This window comes from Aythya ferina (assembly GCF_964211825.1).
Source record: "Aythya ferina genome assembly, chromosome: 10".
Classification (NCBI taxonomy): domain Eukaryota; kingdom Metazoa; phylum Chordata; class Aves; order Anseriformes; family Anatidae; genus Aythya; species Aythya ferina.
Genome location: NC_140306.1, coordinates 322017 through 343099, shown reverse-complemented (window position 1 = coordinate 343099; position 21083 = coordinate 322017). Strand labels below are relative to the sequence as shown.

The 21083-nt window shown below is 55.1% G+C and overlaps 1 protein-coding gene and 1 long non-coding RNA gene across 2 annotated transcripts in view; one reads left to right on the top strand and one right to left on the bottom strand.

Annotated features, from left to right (window-relative positions):
• The window catches only part of PLXND1 (plexin D1), an 81676-nt gene extending 77150 nt beyond the window's left edge, over positions 1–4526 (bottom strand). The window contains exon 1 of the mRNA XM_084530929.1: positions 2091–4526. Coding sequence (XP_084387055.1) covers positions 2091–3434 — 1344 coding nt within the window. The 5' untranslated portion in view covers positions 3435–4526. The remainder of the gene's footprint in view (positions 1–2090) is intronic.
• A 5528-nt stretch (positions 4527–10054) lies between these two features.
• Positions 10055–14750, top strand: LOC311442128. The gene is made up of 2 exons (XR_014696458.1): positions 10055–10173; positions 12276–14750. It is a non-coding gene; the product is annotated as an uncharacterized lncRNA (long non-coding RNA).
• Positions 14751–21083: the final 6333 nt, after the last annotated feature.

Below are 21083 nucleotides of genomic sequence, written 5' to 3'. Positions count from 1 at the left end.
ACTGGTAGGAAGGCTTCCCAGCAGGCTTGGTCAGCGGTTTTAGAGAAATACGCTTCAAATAAATGGGAAGCGTAGAAATATTAGGCATGAACGAATATTAATAGTATGCTTCATTTATATCCTGCTGTACTTGACATCAAAGGATCTCGAAGCAGCTTTACAAATGTAATCTTTCACAACACGTGAGCTAGGCTTCTGAATAACAGTAGTAGATACAGGAGTGTGCCTCAAATCAGGAAACTGAGGCACCTACAATTAAATGACTGGCTTGAGGACAGCCACACAGCACCAGATAAACCAGAACCCCGTTTTCCCTGTCCACCCTTTATAATCACCAGCCATACTGCTGTTTCCATTTAAACAAATTTTCTTGCAGCCTGATCTCACCACAAAGCTAAACACAGCGGGTGTCTGGTGACTTCCATAGGACTGGAGGCTCGGAATTTTCTAGCTCGCTCCCCTGAACCTCACATACCTGATTGCTTACCCTTTCAGGAACACAGACTTCCTTCGCAGAATGAACTGACAACATACTTCTGGTTGTCCTCCTCCACCAGCCACAGGGCATTCAGAGGAAAGAACCAATACCAGGACTACACTTCGCAGTGCATCCACATTAAAGGCCAGATTCAGAGATGGAGAGAAATCTCATCTCAGTGAGCTCAGGGTCTCTCTGGAGTCACTATGGAATTAACTGTCTGCATAGCTTATTGGATATGGCACTTGATATTTCGAATGTTATTACACTGCTGTTACTTGTAATTATTTTCCTTAATAACAAAAGTTAGAAAAGGCAGTGTTTTCTCAACCATCGAGAAGCGCTGAGGGAGCTCTAGGGAACTGGGTGTCTCTCTGCCATTGAGTTTCAATTAAAACTGTGCTTCTAACTCTTAAGCACTCTCCAGACTTCTTAGCTGCAGTGCCTCCTCTCAACCCGTGTGACAGAGATGCTACAATCCTGCAAGGTGCTGAGTGTCAGATTTGCAGGGATGCTGAGCATCAGCCCCGGCCAGCAAGACCTGCGGGTGCTTTCCTGCCCTGTAAATAGGATTCCCGACTCCCAGTGCCTCCTCTGAGAGCCGTGACCATGCCAAAACTTGAGGACTGGGCTCCTAGTGTTTAATGCGCTGACTCTTTGTGGAATTAACTCAAAAGCCAGGACAACTACCAGATTGCCTGGCTGTCAGGCAGCTTGTAGATTGCCACCAGGGAAAAACTATTCAACTTTGCTAGAGTAGGTCTACGAACCAGTGCATTAAGACTACATATTTTAACGCAGCATGGAGATGCCACACTAAACACTTCGGTTACCATGGGAAACCTTTCTCTCCTTGCCACTGGCATTGCACAGGGAAGCCCAAGCCCAAATGCTCTATCTTGCCTTTGAAATCCAACAGATGTTTTTACGATCTTTGATGGAGCTGAGTTATGCATCCTTCCCAGAGGAAGGGAAAAATGCACTGTTAAAGCAGCTCTTTCTCTTTCTTTGTTTCTCTCTCTTTCTTTCTCTCCAAACAGTGCACGTCTTTAGTGAAAGGGAAAACAGCCGTCTTTATCCGGCGTTAACATTTACGTCCACTTGGTAACAAATCGTGACAGCGGCAAACTTTTCCCCCGAACGCAACGGAACAAGGCCGCCTGTGTGCGCGCCTCCCCTCGCGGGGCTGCCCGGCCGCGGCGGGACGGGACGTGGGAAGGGAGCAGCTGCGGCTGGCGGTGCTCCCCCCCCCAGCCCCCTCCCGGCCGTGCAGGGAGCGCGGCCGGACGCCGAGCCTCTGAGTCAGCGCCGGGTCTCTGCGGCACGGAACGTGGGAATATCGCTGCCCCGGGACGGAGCCCCGCGGCGCACGCACGCAGCAGCGCACACGCGCTCCCTCCGCTCCCCCGTGCCGAGCGCCGTGCGCGCCTGCCGGGGGAGGCGGCGGGACCGGCCGGCGGAGCGGGGCCGCTCGGGCGGCAGCGGACGGGGCGGGCCGGGGCCGTCGCCCCCCGCCGGCCGCAGCCTCGGGGCGCCCCGTCGGCGCTGCTCGAGGGCGCTGCCCGGCGTCGCTCCCCGTGGCGCCGCCCGGCCCGGCAGGTGCCCGCCGTACCTGGATGTTGCGCTTCTCGCAGGCAGGGCCGGTGCCCTGCACCACGCTGTCCAGCACGGTGACCATGCCGGCGGCGGGGCTGACGAAGCAGGAGTTGCGCGCCGCCCGGATCGTCTCCTCGATCTCGGCGAAGCGGAAGATGCAGAGCGCCGAGAGCGGCCGCCCGCCGCCGCCGCCCGGCCCGGCGCGCTCGAAGACGCCGAAGAGCAGCTCCTCCTCGGGCGGCGGGGCCGCGGCCGGGCCCGAGGGGCTGCGCCAGGCCGCCCGCGCCGGGAAGACGGAGACGAGGCGGGTGAAGGCGTCGGCGGCGCCGCCGCAGCGCAGCCCCAGCTGGATGTAGGACTCGGTCAGCTTCTTGGTCTCGCCGCTGCCGTTGAGCGTGGCCTCGGCCGCGTCGCCCAGGCAGATGCGGGCCAGCAGGCTGTGCGAGGGGCTCTCCTTGTCGCCCGCGTTGGCCTCGCTGTTGAGCGCCAGGTAGGCGTAGGGGCGGCGGGCGGGCGGCGCGGCGCCGCGCTGCAGGAAGGCGCGCACGAAGCTGAGCTTGTGGCGCGCCTTGGCGACCTGCTTGATCTTGAAGATGTTGTCGTCGGACGGGTTGATGTCGAAGGTGAAGAGCTTGGCCAGGTCGCCGCGGGCGTTGAGCGCGCGGATGGCGATCTCGGGCGTGTTCTCGAAGCGGTGGTCCTCCAGGCTGCGGTTGCGGGGGAAGAAGGGGCTGCCGAAGCCCGTGTAGGTGGCGGCCACCAGCAGCCGCGCCCCGCCGCCGCCGCCGCCGCGGCGCAGCACCAGCCCCACGGTGGAGGCGTTGGGGTGGTTGGCCGCCACGTTCAGCATGCTGGGGAAGACGGTGACCGCGTCGCTGCCGCCCGGCGGGAAGCGCACGGCCACGGCCGAGATATTGGTCATGCTGCGGAGCTGGCAGAGGCCCTGGTAGATGGAGCCGCAGACGACGAGGACGCCCTGCTCGGGGTCGGGCTGGAGGATCTTGTTGTAGTTGTTGGTGAGCACCTTGGGGTGCTCGCAGGAGGCCTGCGGCAGCTGCGGCGCGTGGCACAGGGGGCTGTCCAGCACCGGCCCCACCGCCGCCTCCGCCTGCAGCGCCAGCTCGCCCCCCGACAGCTGGAACAGGCGGTTGACGGCCGCCAGGTAGACGCGGGAGCCGGGGCCGTCCAGCGCGAAGTTGTTGGTGGGGGTGGGCGAGAGGAACTTGCGCTGCACCTCCAGGCCGGCGGCGCGGCCGGGCAGCAGCAGCGGCAGCAGCGGCAGCAGCAGCGGCAGCAGCGCAGGGGGCCGCGGCTCAGCGCCCGCCGCCGGGGCCGGGGCCGGGGCCGGAGCCGGAGCCATCCCGCCGCCCGCGCCGCCGCGGAGCCGCCGAGTGCATGAGCCCGCTGCGAGCGGCGGGAGGGGCCGGGCCGCGGGGCCGCTTCCTGCGGGGGCTGCGCGCCCGCCGCCGAGCGACGCCCGCGGGAAGTGGCGGCCGCGGCGGGTGCGCGGGTGCGCGGCGCTGCGCGGCGGGGGGCGGCGGGGCGCGCTCACGGCCGCGCCTCCCTCCCTCCGCCCGCCCCCGCCCCCGCCCTTCTTGGCGTTACTCACTTCTTTCTTATTCGGGGTTTGTCATGTGAAGATGATTAAGTCGCGGGTATTTTTCCCCGCGCCGCGGGCCGGCCCCGCACCGGGCGGGGGCACGAGCGCCGCGGCCCCCCTGCCCCGGGCACGGCTCTGCTCCGCCGCCCCGCTTCTCCCCAGCCGGTTTCGCGCAGAACCGGCGGAGGGGCGGCCGAAGGACGCGGCGCCTTCCCCAGCGGCGGAGCGGAGCGGCCAGCCCCGGGGGGGGGGGGGGGTAGAACGGGCCCCCCGCCGGCCGGCCCCGGGCAGGGGCGCGAGGAGGCGGCGGCGGGGCCGGGGCGGGCAGGGACGGAGCGGGCAGGGACGGAGCGGGCAGACGTGCCGGGGGCTGCAGGGCCCGTCCCGTCCGGGCGGCCGCGCCCGCTGCGGGCTGCGAGCCCGGACGGAGCGGGGGGCCGGGGGCAGCGCGGCCCCGGGGGAACGCCGGGCACGGCCGCGGCCTCGGGTCGGTTCCCGGCCCCGGCCCCGGCCGCGGGCAGCTCCCCCGGGAACCGGCCCCCGGCGCGGGGAGCGGCGTGCGGCTCCTCGGGGCCCCACCTCCGGAGGGAGCTTTGCCCGCACGAGGAGCCAAAGGCAGAGTTCGGAACAGGACCGCGCGTCTCCTCTGCCCTCCATCGGGCTCTTCTTTAACTGTAGAAAGGGAATGAATAAATAAATAAATAAGAGAAAGAAGCGTTGATATTTCCAAATTCCACCCACTGAAATGCACGGGGTGGGGGGGATGGCCCCGAGATAGCGCAGCCTCTGATCCGCCCTTCCTTATCGGCGTGGGAACGCTCTACCTGGGTGGGTGAAAGTGTAAATTCACATCCCCGGCAGCTCTTCCCACGTCCGTGGGCACGCGTGCTCCCCCCCTTGTGGGGAGGGATGCCCTCGGACCGAGGAGCGCGGCCAGGTAAGAGTACAAAGAAAGCCACGAACGATCCTGCGGCAGGAGCCTGCCCGGGCTGCACTCTGTGCAACAGATGCTTTGTTTGCTCAGGGCTCACAGCCCCGCAGCGTGAGTGGAGCGGCCCCGAGCAGCTGCCCAGAGCAGCACTCAGCAGAGCCGCCCAGACCCCAGGCAGGCGCCGAGGGGGCACGGGAGGGCTGCAGGGCGCTGCAGTACCCCGACCCTTGGCACCCTGGGGATGCTTGCAGCCAAAGCAAGGGCAGAGCTGAAAGCCAGGCACGTGGCTTTATCCTCAGTGTCCTCGTCTCAATCCTGAGTTTCCACTATGAGCAGAGACCCAGCCGGAGCACCCACGTGTGGAGGAAAGCAGAGGGGAAGCTTGTAGCCTTGCTTTCACCATGCAGCTACAGCTGTGTATCATTACAATGACACAAGTCTCCTTGCAATAGGGGAGTGTAGGGGAGTGTGTCCCCTGCACAGGGTTGAGTACAGAAGCACCTCACCATCCACAAATAGCTGTCAGCATTTAAAGCAAGGGTAGGAAATCAGATGAGCCCTGGAAAGCTGTATTCCCTCCTGTCCCCAAGCTGTGCCTTATCACCCTGCCCGTTCTCGTGGTGCTTATTTTCATTTATACAAAACATGGTAGCGAGGCTGATGAGAATTCTGCACGACTTCTGTTCTGGAGAGGAAAATCCTCTGTTGTTGTCTAATCTCATTTCTACACCTGCCAATTTTCCTCACCCCCTTCCTGTCCTCCTCGCTCTCTTCAGAGCACTAATTAATACGCAACTGCTTTGGCCACGCCATGTCCACCAAAAAAGTGCATTGAATTAAATGTTGTGCTTTCGTGCTAACTCATTGTCTCTGGTAATCATATCCTTAATTAGTAGAGTTATTAGCTGTTTCTGAATGTGGGACTCCCAGTTGTTGGATCTTTTTTTAAACTACAAGATAGCAATATTTAAATGTGATCGTGTCTTTAATTGCATAGAAATAAACCCCCATGATCCCAAACCCTTAATCTGCCTATTTTAGGATTTCTTATGGCTGCTTATCCTGATAGTAGAGCATCTTCCATGTGGAATCAGCCTTTTAAGGCATATTAAATTAGGTTCCAGATTACAGTCAGTTAAAAATAAAAAAAAAAATATATAGGCCAAAGAGCATACGAAAATGTTTGACTTACCCAAAGGTATTCAGTAGTTGCTTTGTAAGAAAAAAAATCCCCCAGGAGCTCTGACTCCCATTTCCTATGGTGAGCAGTTAGCTACACTGATACAATTAAAGCCAAAGTATTTGTGGTATTGAAGGATTGTTTGACAAAGATTTTATTGTTGTTGTTAGGAAACAATCCTCTGGTAAGATGCTTTGAGGGGAATATTTTCCAGAAATGATTTCCCACCCCTATTATCTGGGCTGCTAGAAGCTCTAGTGAGTATTTCAGGGTAATGCTCCTAATGGAGTAGTAGAGGTTTTTAAATCTCTCATACACAGATCTCACCATTATTTTTTTGTTCAGGAAGAAAAAAGGAAAGGTCAAAATTAAACCACATGCCTCCTGCAATAGGCATTCACCCCCCTGCCAAAATCCCTTCTCCTGTGTGACTTCTGTGCAGGTTTAAAGACAACAGCTTTTCAGATATCTCTGTGGGGGAGAGGGGCTGTGCGCATAAGAACTCAAAAACACTTTAATTATTAATAAATATATTTACACGAGAACAGTTTCCCTTTAGGGGAAACATGAGTTACTCATGCAATTACTCAGGTTATATTGACTCAACACTGTCAAAGAAAAAAAAAAAAAAAAAGGACCTAATCACTTTAATACAGGGGGGCATAAACATCTATTTATTTAGTGGGGTTTGTGTGCAAGGTAACCATAAAGTGCCCTGTGGATTTGGGAAGAAAACTCGCCCTTGCACATGGGAGATGGTGAGGTTTGACTCAGCAGACATGCACGGGACAGGCTCCTGGGGCTACCTCTGCCTCTGTGCAGGGACCCCGTGGGTACCGCAGGTGCTCGGGGCTGGGCTGCACGGGAGGGCAGAGGCGTGTGGGGCTGCGTGGAGCAGCCTCAGTCCTGCTGTGGGTACAAGCCCCAGACGTGGTGGGCTCCTCACGTCCTGGCAGAGGAAAGGCAACGCTTGGCCTCAGTCACACAGGAGCTGCCGCTGGGCACTCACCCGCCTGCACCAGGTCACGTCAGAATACACAGCTGCTCCGGGCCAGACAGCCAGGTCTCACGTTTGTCAATCTTCACACCTTGCCTCTAAGTGGGGTCTTCGGTTTATTTTCTATGAGATTGCAGGGCAGGTTAGTGAGAGACCTTGGGGTAGATTCACATTCATCAGCACTTGTTTTGAATCCATTTGGCCGCTGTCTTTCCCTCTCAAACACATAACGATGCAAAATGGCCGATGGATAGCTGTAGCGGATCAGAGCAGGGGTCCAGCTCACGCACTGCCCTCATCCTGAGAGAGGCTGCTGGTGGCTCTCCGAGGAAAGGGTTCCAGAGGCAGGACAGAGGATGCCAGGAGGTCTCCGGGTGCTGAGGAAGTGCAAGGGGAACTAAAGGTGAGCAGAGATGCGCTCAGACTCAGAGAAATCATTACCTGCACAAGAACTGCTCCTGATCACCGCACTTACCTGATGCTGTCCAGTCCTGCCTGCCACCCGGCTTTGTCCAGTTAGTTGTTAGTGCCTGGTGTCATCAGGCTGGATGCATCAGCAAAGTGCTCACAAATGTACTTCAGGGCACTCAAATAACAGAGGGCTTAGAAATAGACTGATTAGCAATTCTCAGTATATTTTTGGATGAGTGTGGACTGGGTCCCTATTTTATTGTTACTAATCTGTATCGTGAGCACAGCTCATGGAGAAGGAGGCCAGGCTGTCATTACTGTTATTACTAATGATTTAGCACACTGGGATTCTGCTAGGTGCTTAGCAGAAAGATTAAGGCAAGGTCCCTTCCCAAACGTCCTTTAATCTAAGCACGAGCTGTGGTGTGGGCTCAGGCTTCACTGCAAATGGCTGTTGCAGGAATTGCACTGGCAGGTTCCACTGCCACCGTGTTGCTGGCTTCCAGCCCTGGTCTGAGCAAGGGCGAGAGGGATTTATGGGGACATGTGGCACTTTCTGAGAAGAATCATGCTTTTTTCCCCTCAAATCTCTTTGTTTTCGAAGATGAACCTTTCCCAGTGTAATATAGAGCAGAGTATGTAATGCAGTCATAACCTTGTCCGCAGCATGCAGCCAGCTGACGTGCTCACCGTGAGGGATTTGCCTCCAGAGAGGAGCTGTGCAGACAGAGGTTGTGAGCATGAAAAGGTCTCCTTCTGGGTTAATGATGGATTCAGTACTGGTGAAAGTTCACACACACACAATAATGGCAGGATTTTCCAGACAAGGAGGTTTATCACCAGGCAATAAAAAATGTATGTTTTGTAGGCTGTGCTGGGATTTGACACCGTTGCTGAGGATGGAAAGGAGTTTTGGTTTTACAGGCTGGGCCCTCAGCTGGGAAGCAGCAGCAGCAGGCTCCCCACCTTCCCACAGGACCACTTTGTGACCTGCTGCTTTTTGGTTTTCTCTCTAGAGGTTAAGAAAGGGCTCAGCGCTCACTGCCCCCCCAGTCTCACACCCATCAGGGCTGGAAGCACAGCCAGTAAGCTCAAACATGTCTCCAGCTCTGCTCTGCAAGAAATTGAGCGTGTACCGGGGCCAGCGGCAGTGCAGGGGGGGGGGCAGGGAGCAGCCCCCGGTGCTGCTCGGGCAGCGGTGTGCCCGGGGCGGGGGCCCGGCCCGCTCACGAACTCGTGCTGCCGCCGGAGCCACGGCAGCGCCCGACGCAGGGACGGCCGCGTCCCGTCCACGTCAGGCCCCGGCTCTGGTCCCGCTGCTTCTGACTGAGTTCCAGCAGCGTGGGATGCAGCATTTGGCTCCCAGCAAAGGAAGCGAGCGCAACATAAAGCAGAGCATCCCCTCGTGGGATTCGCAGCGGGGGCCGGGCTGATTGTTCAAAACAAAGCATGGCCGCTTTGGAAGCGAGCCTGCTTCTTACCCCGGGATTCGCACACGAAGCCCCTAGCTGACCCACGCGGCAAGGCCCTGCAACGACAGCCAGCGGGGCCGATCCCACCAGCTTTGTTCAATGTCCCCCGCCAAAGCCCGGAGGAAGTTTTTCCTTATGAAGTCAGGCAGGATCGTGCCACACTCTTCGCAATATGCTAACTTTCCAGTGAGCAGTTGCTCAATACGTGCTTAAGTAGACGGGCCACTACTACCCGTTAACCAAAACAAATGGGAAAGGAGGAAAGCTTACAGCACAACAATTGCTTTCAATTAGAGGAAATATCTATTGCCAAAATATGTCAGTGGGATTTGACAGACTACATTTTTAACTGTGTACTACTGAAGGGCTGGCTGCACTAAAATGCAGCTTAAACTAAACAAGGATTTAAACCCTTCCCTTCTTTCTCATGGAATAATCACCAGGCTGTAAATACATTATTACAGTCCACGCAGCCCTTGTTAATTCAGAGCGATTTGACTTACCTCAGTAGTTTTGACTCTATTCTCTTCCATGTTTGCAGGACTTGTTGAGGCTTCAGCACTGATGTTCATTAAGTGCTTTTAAGTGAAAGGGAAATGTGGTTAACTTTATAATTATTGTTTGTTTTGTACACCTTAAAACAAACCTAATCATTTTGATTAAAACCTCACAAGTTCTGAGTCAACTCTCTATTTGGCGTGTCCAGCTCTAAGCATTCTGCTGCACAGAGCAGACCCCCAGAACAGCTCCAGGAACATCCTCAGCCTAGCAGGCCCTGCCACCAGCAAGCCTGTGTGTGTCCCTGGTGGCATCCCAGCCCTGCAACAGGCCCAGTGCTGGTGCCAGCCCAGCGGCCACGGCCGTCACCTGCCCTGAACCCAGCCCAGCCGATGCCGCTGGACCCAGGGCCCGTGAAAAGTCTTGGGCTTCTGCCAAGGTCAGCTCCAGCTTCAAGTCACTTGTCAATGCTTTAGCTCTAGGTCAGGCATCCAGCCCTTGCCAAACCCAGCCCAGCGCACGGTCCCATAGCTTCTGTATCCAGCTGTAACGCTGGCTCACGGTCTCTGCTAGCCCAGTCCCCAGCTGGAGTTAACCCCAGCCTCCCCATCTCAGCCAGTCCCAGCCACAGGGGGCCCTGTTAAGATAGCCCTTGACAGCATCATCTCAATGACTTACTGTGGCAGTAATTATCATTCACAGCAATAAACTGAGCATATCAGCATCTCTAACCCTGACCCTGCCGGGGGGCCTCACGGCATTACCGTCCCATCCTCCAGCACCCTGACCTCCACCCCAACGCCATCCCACCCTGAATTCCAGCCAAGAGCCCCCCTCCAGCCAACCCGCCTGCTGCAAGACCCATGCCCTACCCTGCACCCTCACCTGGACACAAGTTCTGCCCAGAACATGCCTGTGCCGCTTCTAATAAGGGCAAGGTAACACCTGGCTGTTACGATAAAGTCCTCCTCAACCTCATTGTTCTCCGCACGGGACGATCAGGTCCTGCAGTTCTTGCACTGTGCCCTGGCATTTGAATGGAGACGTGGGGTCAGCTTCTTGCAGTATCTTACTAGTAATTAGTAGGTGTCAGTTACAAATGTGCCCATCCACTACTTTTTACTAGGGAACCTAAAGTACTTTCATACCTATATCTTACAGTGGCCTGCTATCTGCAATTTGTAGATAAATCTTTGATGTGTGGAGTCCAGCAGCATATGTTTTACATTGCCTCTAATAGCTGTCTTTCAGTATAATGTCACTTGTGGGGTGTCATCTGGTATTGTATATTTTTGGACATATTGTAAACAGTGTGATTTCGTTCTTGACATTTCTGTAGTGACCTCAACAGTCTTAGAGGTTTACACATTTCTTATGTGCAGTCAACACATCCATTAATCTTAAAGATAAGCCAAAATTTAAGTCTCTCACACACATGTATATATACACACCCCCCACCCCCCAAGGAAAAAAACAAAACAAAACAAAAAAAACACATAAGCACATACACATTTAAAATGCCAGCAAGTCCTATGTTGGATTGCTTGTAGCATTCTGGATTTTGTCGCAGAAGAGCACTAGTAAAGAGAGCTAGCAGGCATGTTAGGCTGCCAATATGCTATGTAGAATAAGCATGCTTGCATGCATGTGAATGTATTTGCGCCTGAACTCACCACAAAATCAATATTGTAAAACAAAGTTTAAAAACTGCATACTAATGGAAACATTCACGTGACTCTTTAAACTAGAGAAAACAGCTTTTTCTTTGGATTATGAGGGTAGCCTGGTAGAAAGACACTCTTTGCTCTACACTCACAAGCAGTTGTGACCCTGAAACTGAGCAGCAAGAGTGCTAAAGCAAAAAGAAGGGGCAACCTGCTGGTACAGCTGGGGAAAGTGAGAAAGAAGAGACAAACAAACAGCCTAAATAATTAAAATGACCTTTCAAAACTCACTGATTTAAAATGTAAACACCATAAAGACTGTACGTCTGACCCCTGAATATCAGCTGTTCCATCTTGCTAAGCAGTGGTCTTTTTGCTATTTTCACATCCACATCTCATTGTACATGGGCATACAGTGTATTTCAGGGGTTGTGGATGTCACAGGAGAACTCCCCCCACAGGAGAACTCCCCCTTCTAGGGGGTCTTCTACCCCCAGCAGGACAGAATGAGTCAAACCAACAACGTCACCCTACCCGAGCTTAACACAAGGGATGTGTTATAACAGAGCAGAGCAACCACTTCATTGAACTGGGGCCTCCTTCTCCCTGGAAAGGCTAGGAAAAGGGCATCAACCCTATGCCTCATGGTGTTCACCTGGAGACAGGAAAAACAAGCTTTAATAATAACGAGGGCTAACAAGCTGCAGGTACTGGCTCTGTGCTGAAGGTGGCAGCCCAGGGGTGGGTGGCAGCAGGGTTTCTTCTCCAGGACTGCCATAAACCCGTTTTACTGATGTTGTCGGGCCAGGTTCGGGCTCTGGCAGCTTCTGGGTCCTCCTGGAGCTGGAGCTGCAGACCCGCAGCTCCTGCTGCCTGCCTCACAGCACCGACCCGGGGCAAGCCCCCAGCCCTGAGCCTCAGCCAGCAGGAGAGTCGACCCTGGGTCTGCTGGGGTTATGGCAGGAAAACGTGTTTCGCTAGATGACTCAGGGGACCTATCATGAAATACTGGCCTTTTCCCCTCCCTGTCTGTCAGGCTCCTTCAGGCCAGGCAGTTACAAACCCCAAATTTTCTCCTACCCCAAGAGCTGCTGGTGTGCAAGAATTAGCTGATGGGTTTGGGCCAGTTCCCAGAGGAGAGACATGAGCAGCACCAAACCCACTACAGCTGGCACACATTAGGCTCTTGCCTGCAGCCCATGCAGAGGTGCCCAGGACAGAGCAAGCCACCGAGGTTTCCGTAACCTGGAATCTGACCTCGTAATCTTCTTATCTCCCTCCCGGTGCTTTCTGTCCTGTCACACAGAGAACAGCTTGTCATACAGGGCAGATTCTTTTAACCTCCTTAATGGTACTTTTCACCTTCAGGGTCCTCTCATGCACAGGGTTTATCTTCTGATCGATATTACTCTTCTAAGTGATGTCTATTTAAACCCGTGTTTAAAAAGAAAACAGCAAAACTTACTTCTGGTTTCAATCAAAGCCATCAATCAATTGTCCTGTTCATTTCAGCCTTGTTGAGCAGTGTTTAGCCTCCTCTGAGCAGCACTCACAAAAGTAGGAGCCTGGGGACCGGTCCCTGAGCTGCTGCGCACGCTGAGGTTTCCTATCCCACAAGCAGTCCTGTTTTCATCGAGCCGTTTGCTAAGCTGTTCAATAATCACGGCTAGCAGGGACGACAGAGCACGGCCCACAGCAAACAATATCTTTGATTAAGGTCATTCCTGGGACTGCAGAAAGGAAGTGCACGTTGTTCCCAGCAGATCCAGTGTTTCTAGGGCTTTCAGTTAACCCATCTGTGGCACCAGTCCCCACTCAGCAAAATTGTACTGCGCTCCTCTCCCTCTCGCATGAAACCTGCAGAGTAAGCACTGCAGCAAGAGTGGCAGGATCTGGCCTGGTGGGTGCTCTGATGCAGAAGGTTGAATAAATATTAGTGGTTAAACTAGTAATTAACTCACCAGTTGAAATATCCAACAGAACCCATGTTTTCCTCCCAGTTGATGCAAATGAGAGTTGATTGTAAACAACTCATGCCTAAATTATACCTTAGAGAATCTGAGTAACACAGTTGGCCTTGCCTGAATTATTTCAATGAAAACAAGGCAGACAAATGAGCGTAATTGCCCAACTTCTTTCATTTGCTAGCTTTTGCCTTGCTTAGAAACTCCTCCAGCTGGACATTCATGCCAGGTTTTGAATGTAAATGTACCTCTTGCCTCCAGATTGGCACTGTTAGCAAACCTGTTTTTCTTTCCTTCTTTCTACACAGAAAGCTGGGGGAAGGGGAAGTAAAAAAGACAAGAGACTGTCTGTGGCCCCTGTGCCAAAGGAACATCACACTCCAGCTCCCAGACAATCATTAAAGGAACCAGTGGCCAATACTTTTGTTCCCGTGCTGGGGTCTCACACTTAATTAGCTTCAGATCTAATAGCTCTGATCCTACACAATAGATGGGGAAAGAGAGCAAGAGAAGCTGTATCAGTTCACTTATGCCACTTCACTTGTTGCACAAAACTTTGCATCCGCTTTGCATGGGGACCTAATCACAACTGGCTAGAGCTCCTTGCTGCCAAATCAGACAAAAAGAGCCAAGGTCTGCTTGCTCCAAGGGGGCCAGCTCTTCCCTCTGCTCATGTGCGCAACCTCTGTGGACTCAGCAGAGGGAAGCATCCCAGGAAGCTACTGCAGCATGAGCAGACCTAGGAAACGCCAGGTAGCCAGGGAAGCTGTCCTGGAGCAGACACAGACCTGCACAATGCCCAGCAGAGGTGTAGACAGACACTGGGCACGTTGCCCACTGGGCACACGGCTGGCTTCAGCTCAAGGTACGCTGGCTGCCCAGGTGTGCTCTGCTGTTGTGGGGTCTGATCACCCTCATTCAGAGGGACTGGGATACTCCACAGTCATCACACATACACAGATGCTGAATTTTAGCCTCTGCTTTCACGCTGCCAACAGGTGGGCTCTGCTTGCTGTGACAGCAGGTCTGTGTGCAGTGCAGGAACAGGAATGCAAGAGCATCAAACGCCTTTACAGCAGCTTCACCAGCTCATCCCCACATATGTTGTTTACCAGGATTGCAGTACGGCTGCTGTGGGGAGCTGCTTGTTGCAAGGCCAGATTCCTAATTTGTTGGGAAGAGCTGTGGAGTTGTACTGGCTGCTCAGGACCAGGAGAGGATGGTTTGCAATTGCATGTTAATCAGCCCTGACACAGGCAATTGCCAAGAGAGCCACAAAACAGCCAGATCACAAGGTGGCCATACAGATCCCTGGCTCTGTACGTATCAGGAAAGAAAAGGAAACATGCTGAGAGCATTCGAAAAAGGGGTTTGTGCACTCATTGCCTCTTTCTTAGGGAACAAAGTCTTGTTTGCAAGGTATCTACTAATGCAAATATACTTCAGGAAAGTATTTTTGTTTTATTAGGGATAATTAAGAGCTTAGAAGTTTGACACATGATCACTTATCTCCCTGATTTGGGAAAGGAAGATGCTTCATTTTGAGCAGCCCACTGTAAGACCTCTTCCCCTCAGAAAAAAACAAATCCAGTCTCCTCATCTCTTTTTTCCCTTTGCTGCACATTCATTGACTAATGAATTCTCACCAGCTGTAACATTCATCTTCACACTTAAATCAACCTTGTAAAAGTCTACTTGTCCGTAGTGAGTAATTCTTTTGATGGGTGAGTAATTTGTCTCTGTGGAAGGGCTTACGTTTGCTTCATGTTTTTGCTGCTTGGGATAATGTGCAGTGGGAGTCTGGCTATTTTGCATAATTGTATACTTTAACTAAGTGCCAAGGGAACTCAGGCAGGGGTGGATAGTTTCATTTTTGTTATTAATGACAACTGAATAAATAAATACAAAATAAAACAATCAAATTTTACTTCCTTTGTTGTCCTCCCTCTCTCCCCACCCCCACTCCCCAGCCGTCCCAGTAAAGGATACAGTAGACAATACGATGGCTGGGAAACTTCCATGGCAATTTTTCAGGTGCTTCCTAAAATGTCTTCCATTAAGCATCCCTAGAGGTCCAGTATTTGCGTGATTATCAGAAGGAAGGCGTCTGGTTGTTCTTTTGTTGTTTGGTAGGATTTTTTCTTTCCTGTCTTCTTCCTTTTTCTGTTTCCCTTCATCTAATGGCTTCTTAAGACTCAGCAACCCACATTTTTCCTTACAGAACACAAGAAATAACATCCCTCATTTTCACACTTCAGAGAAGAGACAAAAGAGACCTCTTGGCAAAATGTCAGATTGTGTGACTGATAACACCCCCAATCACTTCAGACTGTGACTTGTGGCTACGTTAGACTCAGATGTGAAAACAAAACACATACATTTTACATTGACCACTTCACTTCATTCTATTAAATTAGGACTAGTCATTAGCTGGTGGAGATGGAGAAACATTTCCATCAAGAATCAGGGCCAGGGGATTGTGTCTGACATCCCCTCTCCTCCCTCCCCCAGCCTTCCAGCATTTTCCCTCTAGAGACATTGGTGTGAAACCAGCTCACATGACAAATTAAAGTGATTCATAACCCAGCTGTAGCCTTTGTTGACAAGCCCCATCACAAAGCAATCATGCAGATTTCATGCATCCAGAGCATGCCAGGGAAGAAGCCTGGTTAGCAGCATGGATGGTACGTCCCGAAGGGGTCTGATACAACTTCGCTGAATTCATCTAGGGCACGTGAAGGCCAAATGGCTGTCACTTGACAGCAGTTAATAACATATCTTTAAAAGGGGTATTTTCTACACTAAATTAAATTTCCAAAACATTACCATACATCTTCAGCCTTATCTTTTTGTCTAGATTTTTGGCTCTATCAGTCTTCAGACACACAAACAGGGATTATACAGATAAGACCACAGCATGGTTCATTCTGGCAGAGGCTTATCAATCACTGTTAATTAACTTAGTGGATCCATAAACTAGACAATTCAGCAGCAATTCCCTTTTCGCCACCCAGTTACAAAAAGCTTAGTGACTGTTTTTAGCACGCATCCTCTACAGGCATCACAGAGAAACGCTGTGCTCAGCCTATTTCAGCCAGCACACAAGTGCACCATGTTCTGCTTTTCCCACTCTATGCCATGTATTTTCCCTCCTTCAGGAGGGCTGGACTCCACCACAGGTTACATTCATCTGCTTACAAGTTTAAAACCAAACAGACACACCGTTCCCTGCAATGCCCAGCCACTGTGGTCACAGGCACCCACCTAAACACATTGGCCAGCCAAGGGCCATGCCAGTCGAGCTCCTGTGCCACCTCACAGTGACTGGTGGCACTCTGGGAGCACTGCCCCAGATTCACCAACCTCAGCTCCCCAGGACATGGGAGGCACACACAGCAAGCACTACTGCAGTTACAATGCTCAAAGGCTCCCCCCCCAGAAAGAGGCAGTGTCGTGGTAGCTTCTCACATGCCTCACCTCACCCACCTGAAGCTCCACGGGATGCCCCCAGCACAGCCCTGGGCTCCACACACTGCAGTGAACCACACGCACCTCTCAGCGTGGCCATGCTTCAGAGCTGGGTGCAAGTAACTTCTCTTGGTCTTGCCTGATGATGCTCCTCAGGGCTGACAGCCCCAGCTGTTTGATTCTGGATCTGTGCACACAGCCACCAGCAACCCACTCAGCACCTGGAAAACAGACCTGGGTGCCACAGCCACAGTCCCTCCACACTGAGCAAGGGCAAACTGTAGCAGAGCCCCCTCCACTGCCTTTAAGCCCTGAGCTCAAACAAGCTCCTGGCCCCGGGGGCTCCGGGTGGGGCTGCTCAGGGCTGTTAGGGGCTGCTGGTGCCGGGCACCAGACCCATGCCCAGGATGAGAGCCAACTTCCAGCAGCTCCCTTGTCCCATCCAATGGTGCTGATGGAGTGAGGTTATCACCTGAGCAGTGATGCAGATGAACAGATGTCTCTGCAGCCTCCAACCTGACCAGCTTGTGAAGGTGCCCTGATCAACGTCCGAGCTCCCACCAACACCCCCCAGCTCTGCAGTGCCGTGCTTATGCCTAAGGTCTGGGCTCATCCCCAGTGCACATTTGGAGCTGGGTGCTTGTGAGACAAGGATGCTCCAGTGCAAAGGACAGCCTGGCTGTGATTGTCCCCCCTGTGTCAGAAAGCACCAGTCTTTTCTCTCCCTCTCCCCCAGACTGAGGCAAGTCCAGCTCAGCAGAACCCAGCCCCTGGTGTTTATGCCCTGGTCAGGGCCAGCTTCGCTCCTGGCCGATGGCTGCGGCACCACTCCTCTGGGAGCAGCTCTGCAGGTGGGAGCCAAGGCCCTGCGACATGCTCGCTGCTGGAATGATGCGCTGGGACACTGGTGCTTGCATGGGACACTGGTGCTCCTCCTCAGGCCATGAGAGGGGCTAAAAACGGGACTATCCTGTCTGGGCTGCCACACCTGTATTGCACTGAATGGGTGGGTAGTGGTGGCTTGGTGCAGACCCTGGAGGAAGAGAGATTTTCACCACTGCCTCTGTTCCCTGCAGGACACAGCACAGAGGGAGAAAAGCAGCAGCAAAAATGCAGAGGAGGAAAATGAATGATTTCAAAATAATGACCCAGGCTGATTTTGACTCCGGAGTAGATGAAGGGAACTGAGCTGGGATCCGCTCCCATCAGATGGAAGCAAATTGGACTATTTCCCGGACAGATTGGCCCCAGCTGGGAAAGACAGAAAGAGCACAAGGAAGGAAGACGGTTCAAGTAGGAGAACAGCAGCTCCAAGATACTGGCCGTTTTCAAGAAAGCCAGATTAGATATATTATCAAATCAACAGCATTAGACAAGGCTGGCAGTATCGGAGGAGCCAAGAGACAGAGCTTGTCAAAGCTGATAGTAAATCAAGGTGGAAAAGCACCAGGCTTCATCTGATTTTTCCCGAGCGTGACAAGAACCGCCCCTGCCCCAGCTCGCAGGGCAGAGGGGACGCGCCCGGGGCCGGCCCTGCAGCGCCTCGGGCAGCGGGCAGCGGGCAGCGGGCAGCGGGCACCAAGCAGCGGGCAGCGGGCACCGGGCACCTGCGGCCGCGCCACGGACGGCTCCGAGCCGCGGGAGGCTCCGAGCAGCCACGTCGGGAGCCCGGCACCACAGGACCCCGACCCCGTCCAGCTCCCGGACGCCGGCCCGAGGGCCCCCGGAGCCCGGTCCGCAGAGCTGCAGCCGGCCCGGTGTACGCGACTCCGGCTCCCTCTACCTGGCTGGAGGAGGGCTGCTCTTTCCAGGCTGCTTGGCAGGATGCCCTGAGGATTAATTAATGCATCCTGAACCAGAGCTCTGAGCACGTTAGAGGCTTCACTGGTTAAAAAAAAATAAATCAACCCTGCCCAGACCTTCCTACTTTGAAAGGGCAGGGACGGATGACCTACGTGTTGTGACAATGACCTGCATTGTCCAAATTCTGAACGTTTCCAGATGCTCCAGACGAAAATCAAACATTCCAGGGAAGCGCGCATGAGCTGAAAGCCAACAAAAAAAGGAAACAAACAAACACAGCACTGATTCACGTGGGCTTGTTCCTAAGCAGCCAGGGGGGCAGGGAACAGGGCTTGCAGGAGCACAGGTATATCCTGAACAGGTGTGTGTGACCCAGAGTTACTCAGCATGTTCTTGCTGAAGGAGACAAACCAAAGCACGCCTGTGGCTGCTCGCAGTGGAACCTCCTTCAGCACTGGCCAAAGATAGATCAGCAGTGGGAAAGGAAGTGAGTCAGAGCTGGAGTGTGCTGATGGAGAAGCAAAAACAGCACCTTTAAAAGCTGTGATCTGGCTTTGGACTACAGAGATGGCCACAAATGGCGGAAATGGGAAGTGTGGCAAGAGAAAGCCACTTGGCTCTGCTCTGCCCCTGCTCCCCGCTCAAGGCCCACGCCCACAGGGTAAGGACTCTGGCTGGGGTCCCGCGCCTGACCTCAGCCTCCCGGAGCAAAACCATGTCTGCTCAGTGGGACCTACAGTACTGCTGTGGGCCAGGAGGGAGATCAGGGCTCTTGTGGTCTCACTCTGCACTGTGCACATGGAGGGATGTCTGGTGTCAGTGGCAAGGAGAGTGCCAGCTGGGTCCGTGAGCTGCGGTATGTCTGTCTGTCCATCCAGTGCAGCCCTGGGGACCTCAGCAGGGTTGCTTGCTCACCAGTTTTGCACAGGCAGCCTGGAGGGACCTCATCCTGCCTGGCCCTGGTCCTGTGGGGGGAGATGTCTCAGCAGTGGGACCAAAGTGTGAAACACACTGGACTGGCCAGGGCACCTGCATGGTTCCAGCTGTCTCTGGGGCTGTGCCACCTCTGGCTACCCCATCTCTTGGGGCAGGGGCAGCCCTTTTCCCACCTGCCATGCTCCGCCATCACCCCACCTAAAAAGCTGGGGATGGCAGCTATACCATGCACACCCTCATAGGAACATCTTAAAAATAGAAGTGGTGGAGCACGTGCCAGGTGCCGCAGCCTCAGTAAATGCAGCATGGGGCTTGATCCAAGCCAGCCACGAGGGGCACAGGCTCAGCCGGGTGCCATCCCAGGGGCTGCCTGCACGCGAGGGGTCAGTCCTACAGCACCGCTGCACCATTTTGGGCAACACTGCTGCTCCGGCACCCAGCCACAGGCACCAGGCTTGGGGCTGGAGGGCAGCACCAGGGCAGGTCCCTGGGTGGCCAGCACCCGCAGCAGGCAGTGGCCTGCAGTGGCCGTGTCAGCAGTGCAGGCATCCAGGGGCAGAGGAAGCGAGCTGAACATAACTAAATAAAAACCCTCTTCTCATTCAGATAGTATCCAGCTGTACTTCACTGCCATCAGCATTCCCGATTGGTGCTATGTCCATGTGCAAAATGTGTTTAGGTGAGCCCTACAAGAGCTGTTATCGCTACCTACAAATTGTGCCTTGCCTATGTTTCCATACTAATTGTGGAGACTGGGCAAGTTCACCTTTCCCTCTCTTTTTCACACATTTTGTGCTTATCAGTCGGCGTGGTGGAAAGGAAAAGCAGGCTGTCCCTGGGCAGCAGGTCACCACACCAGCTGGCTCCGGGCAGCCCTGTGAGCACCCCCAGGAGCAGTGGGGCTCCTGGCCGTGCCTGAACCCCCCCGGTCCCGAGCCACAGGCCCAGAGGCACCGAGTCTCGGCCTAAGGCCTCTGCTCGCAGGCGTGCTGGGTGGCGGCCGCGGGGCTGGGCTGTCCCTGCAGGGCCCCACCTGGGGAGCTGGGACACTCCGAGAGCAGCCGGGACACCCCCGTGCGCTCAGTTCCCGAGTTAGTGAAATGCTGCGAGGGGCTCGGTGGCAGCTCCTGGGACCTCCTGAGTGCCAGAACACGTCAGAAGGGTTTCTGGGAGAGCGGAGCCCCAGATCTCCAGATCTGCTTTTGCCGACAGGGAGAGGGGAGACCTTTCGGCAGCCCGGTGACGGCCGCGTGCTGCCAGCGCCCTGCCCGGGGCAGCTCGTAACAGCTCCTACAGCCCGCGGCCGCGGGGCGGGCCTGGTTCGCCCTGTGCCCGAATTATCGGCACTGCGAGCGCTTGGCGGCGGCGGCGACCAGAGCCTGGGGCGAGGTGCGCGGCGTTTTTCTGGAAGGAGCAGCTGGAGGCGGCCGGTCCCTGCCGGCCCCGCTGCCGCCGCGATCCCCCCGCGGCACCGGGAGCCGGAGCCTTGACAGCGCGCCCACGGCTCCGCCCTGCCCGCGGGGAGCCGCCGCGTGTCGTCGCTGTTCCCTCTCGGCTGTAATTATTTATTGTTAACCAGGAGCCAGCCCCGCAGCGCAGACACGGTGCGTCTGTGCCCGCTCAGTGCCGGGCCGGGGCTGGGCCGGCTCCCGCCGCCTCCGTCCCCTCCGCGCGCACCCGGGGCGCGGCAGCGGCGGGAGGCGGCGCCGTTCCCGGGCCGGCCCCCGCGGCTTCCCCGCCGCCGCCGCCAGGGGGCGCCAGAGACCGGCGCGGGCCGGGCCGGGCCGGGCGCTGCTCGGGCCGCGCTCCCCGGCCCGCGGGGGGCACCCGCGGCGGCCTCGGCTGGGGGGGAGGCGGCGGGGGCCCTGCGGGAGGGCCCCGTGGGGGCTTTTCGCCCGGGAGTTCCTCGGGTTCACGTGAATTCGACGCGCGGCAGCCAAATCTTTTGTGAAACGCTCGAGCTGACAGCGGTCCGTAACCCGCCCCCTGCTCAGCCCGCGGGCAACGGAGCCGGCACCGGGGAGAGGGCGGGGGTCGGGACCGTCCCGGGGCACGGCCGCGGTGTCCCTGCACGGGGCGCTGCAC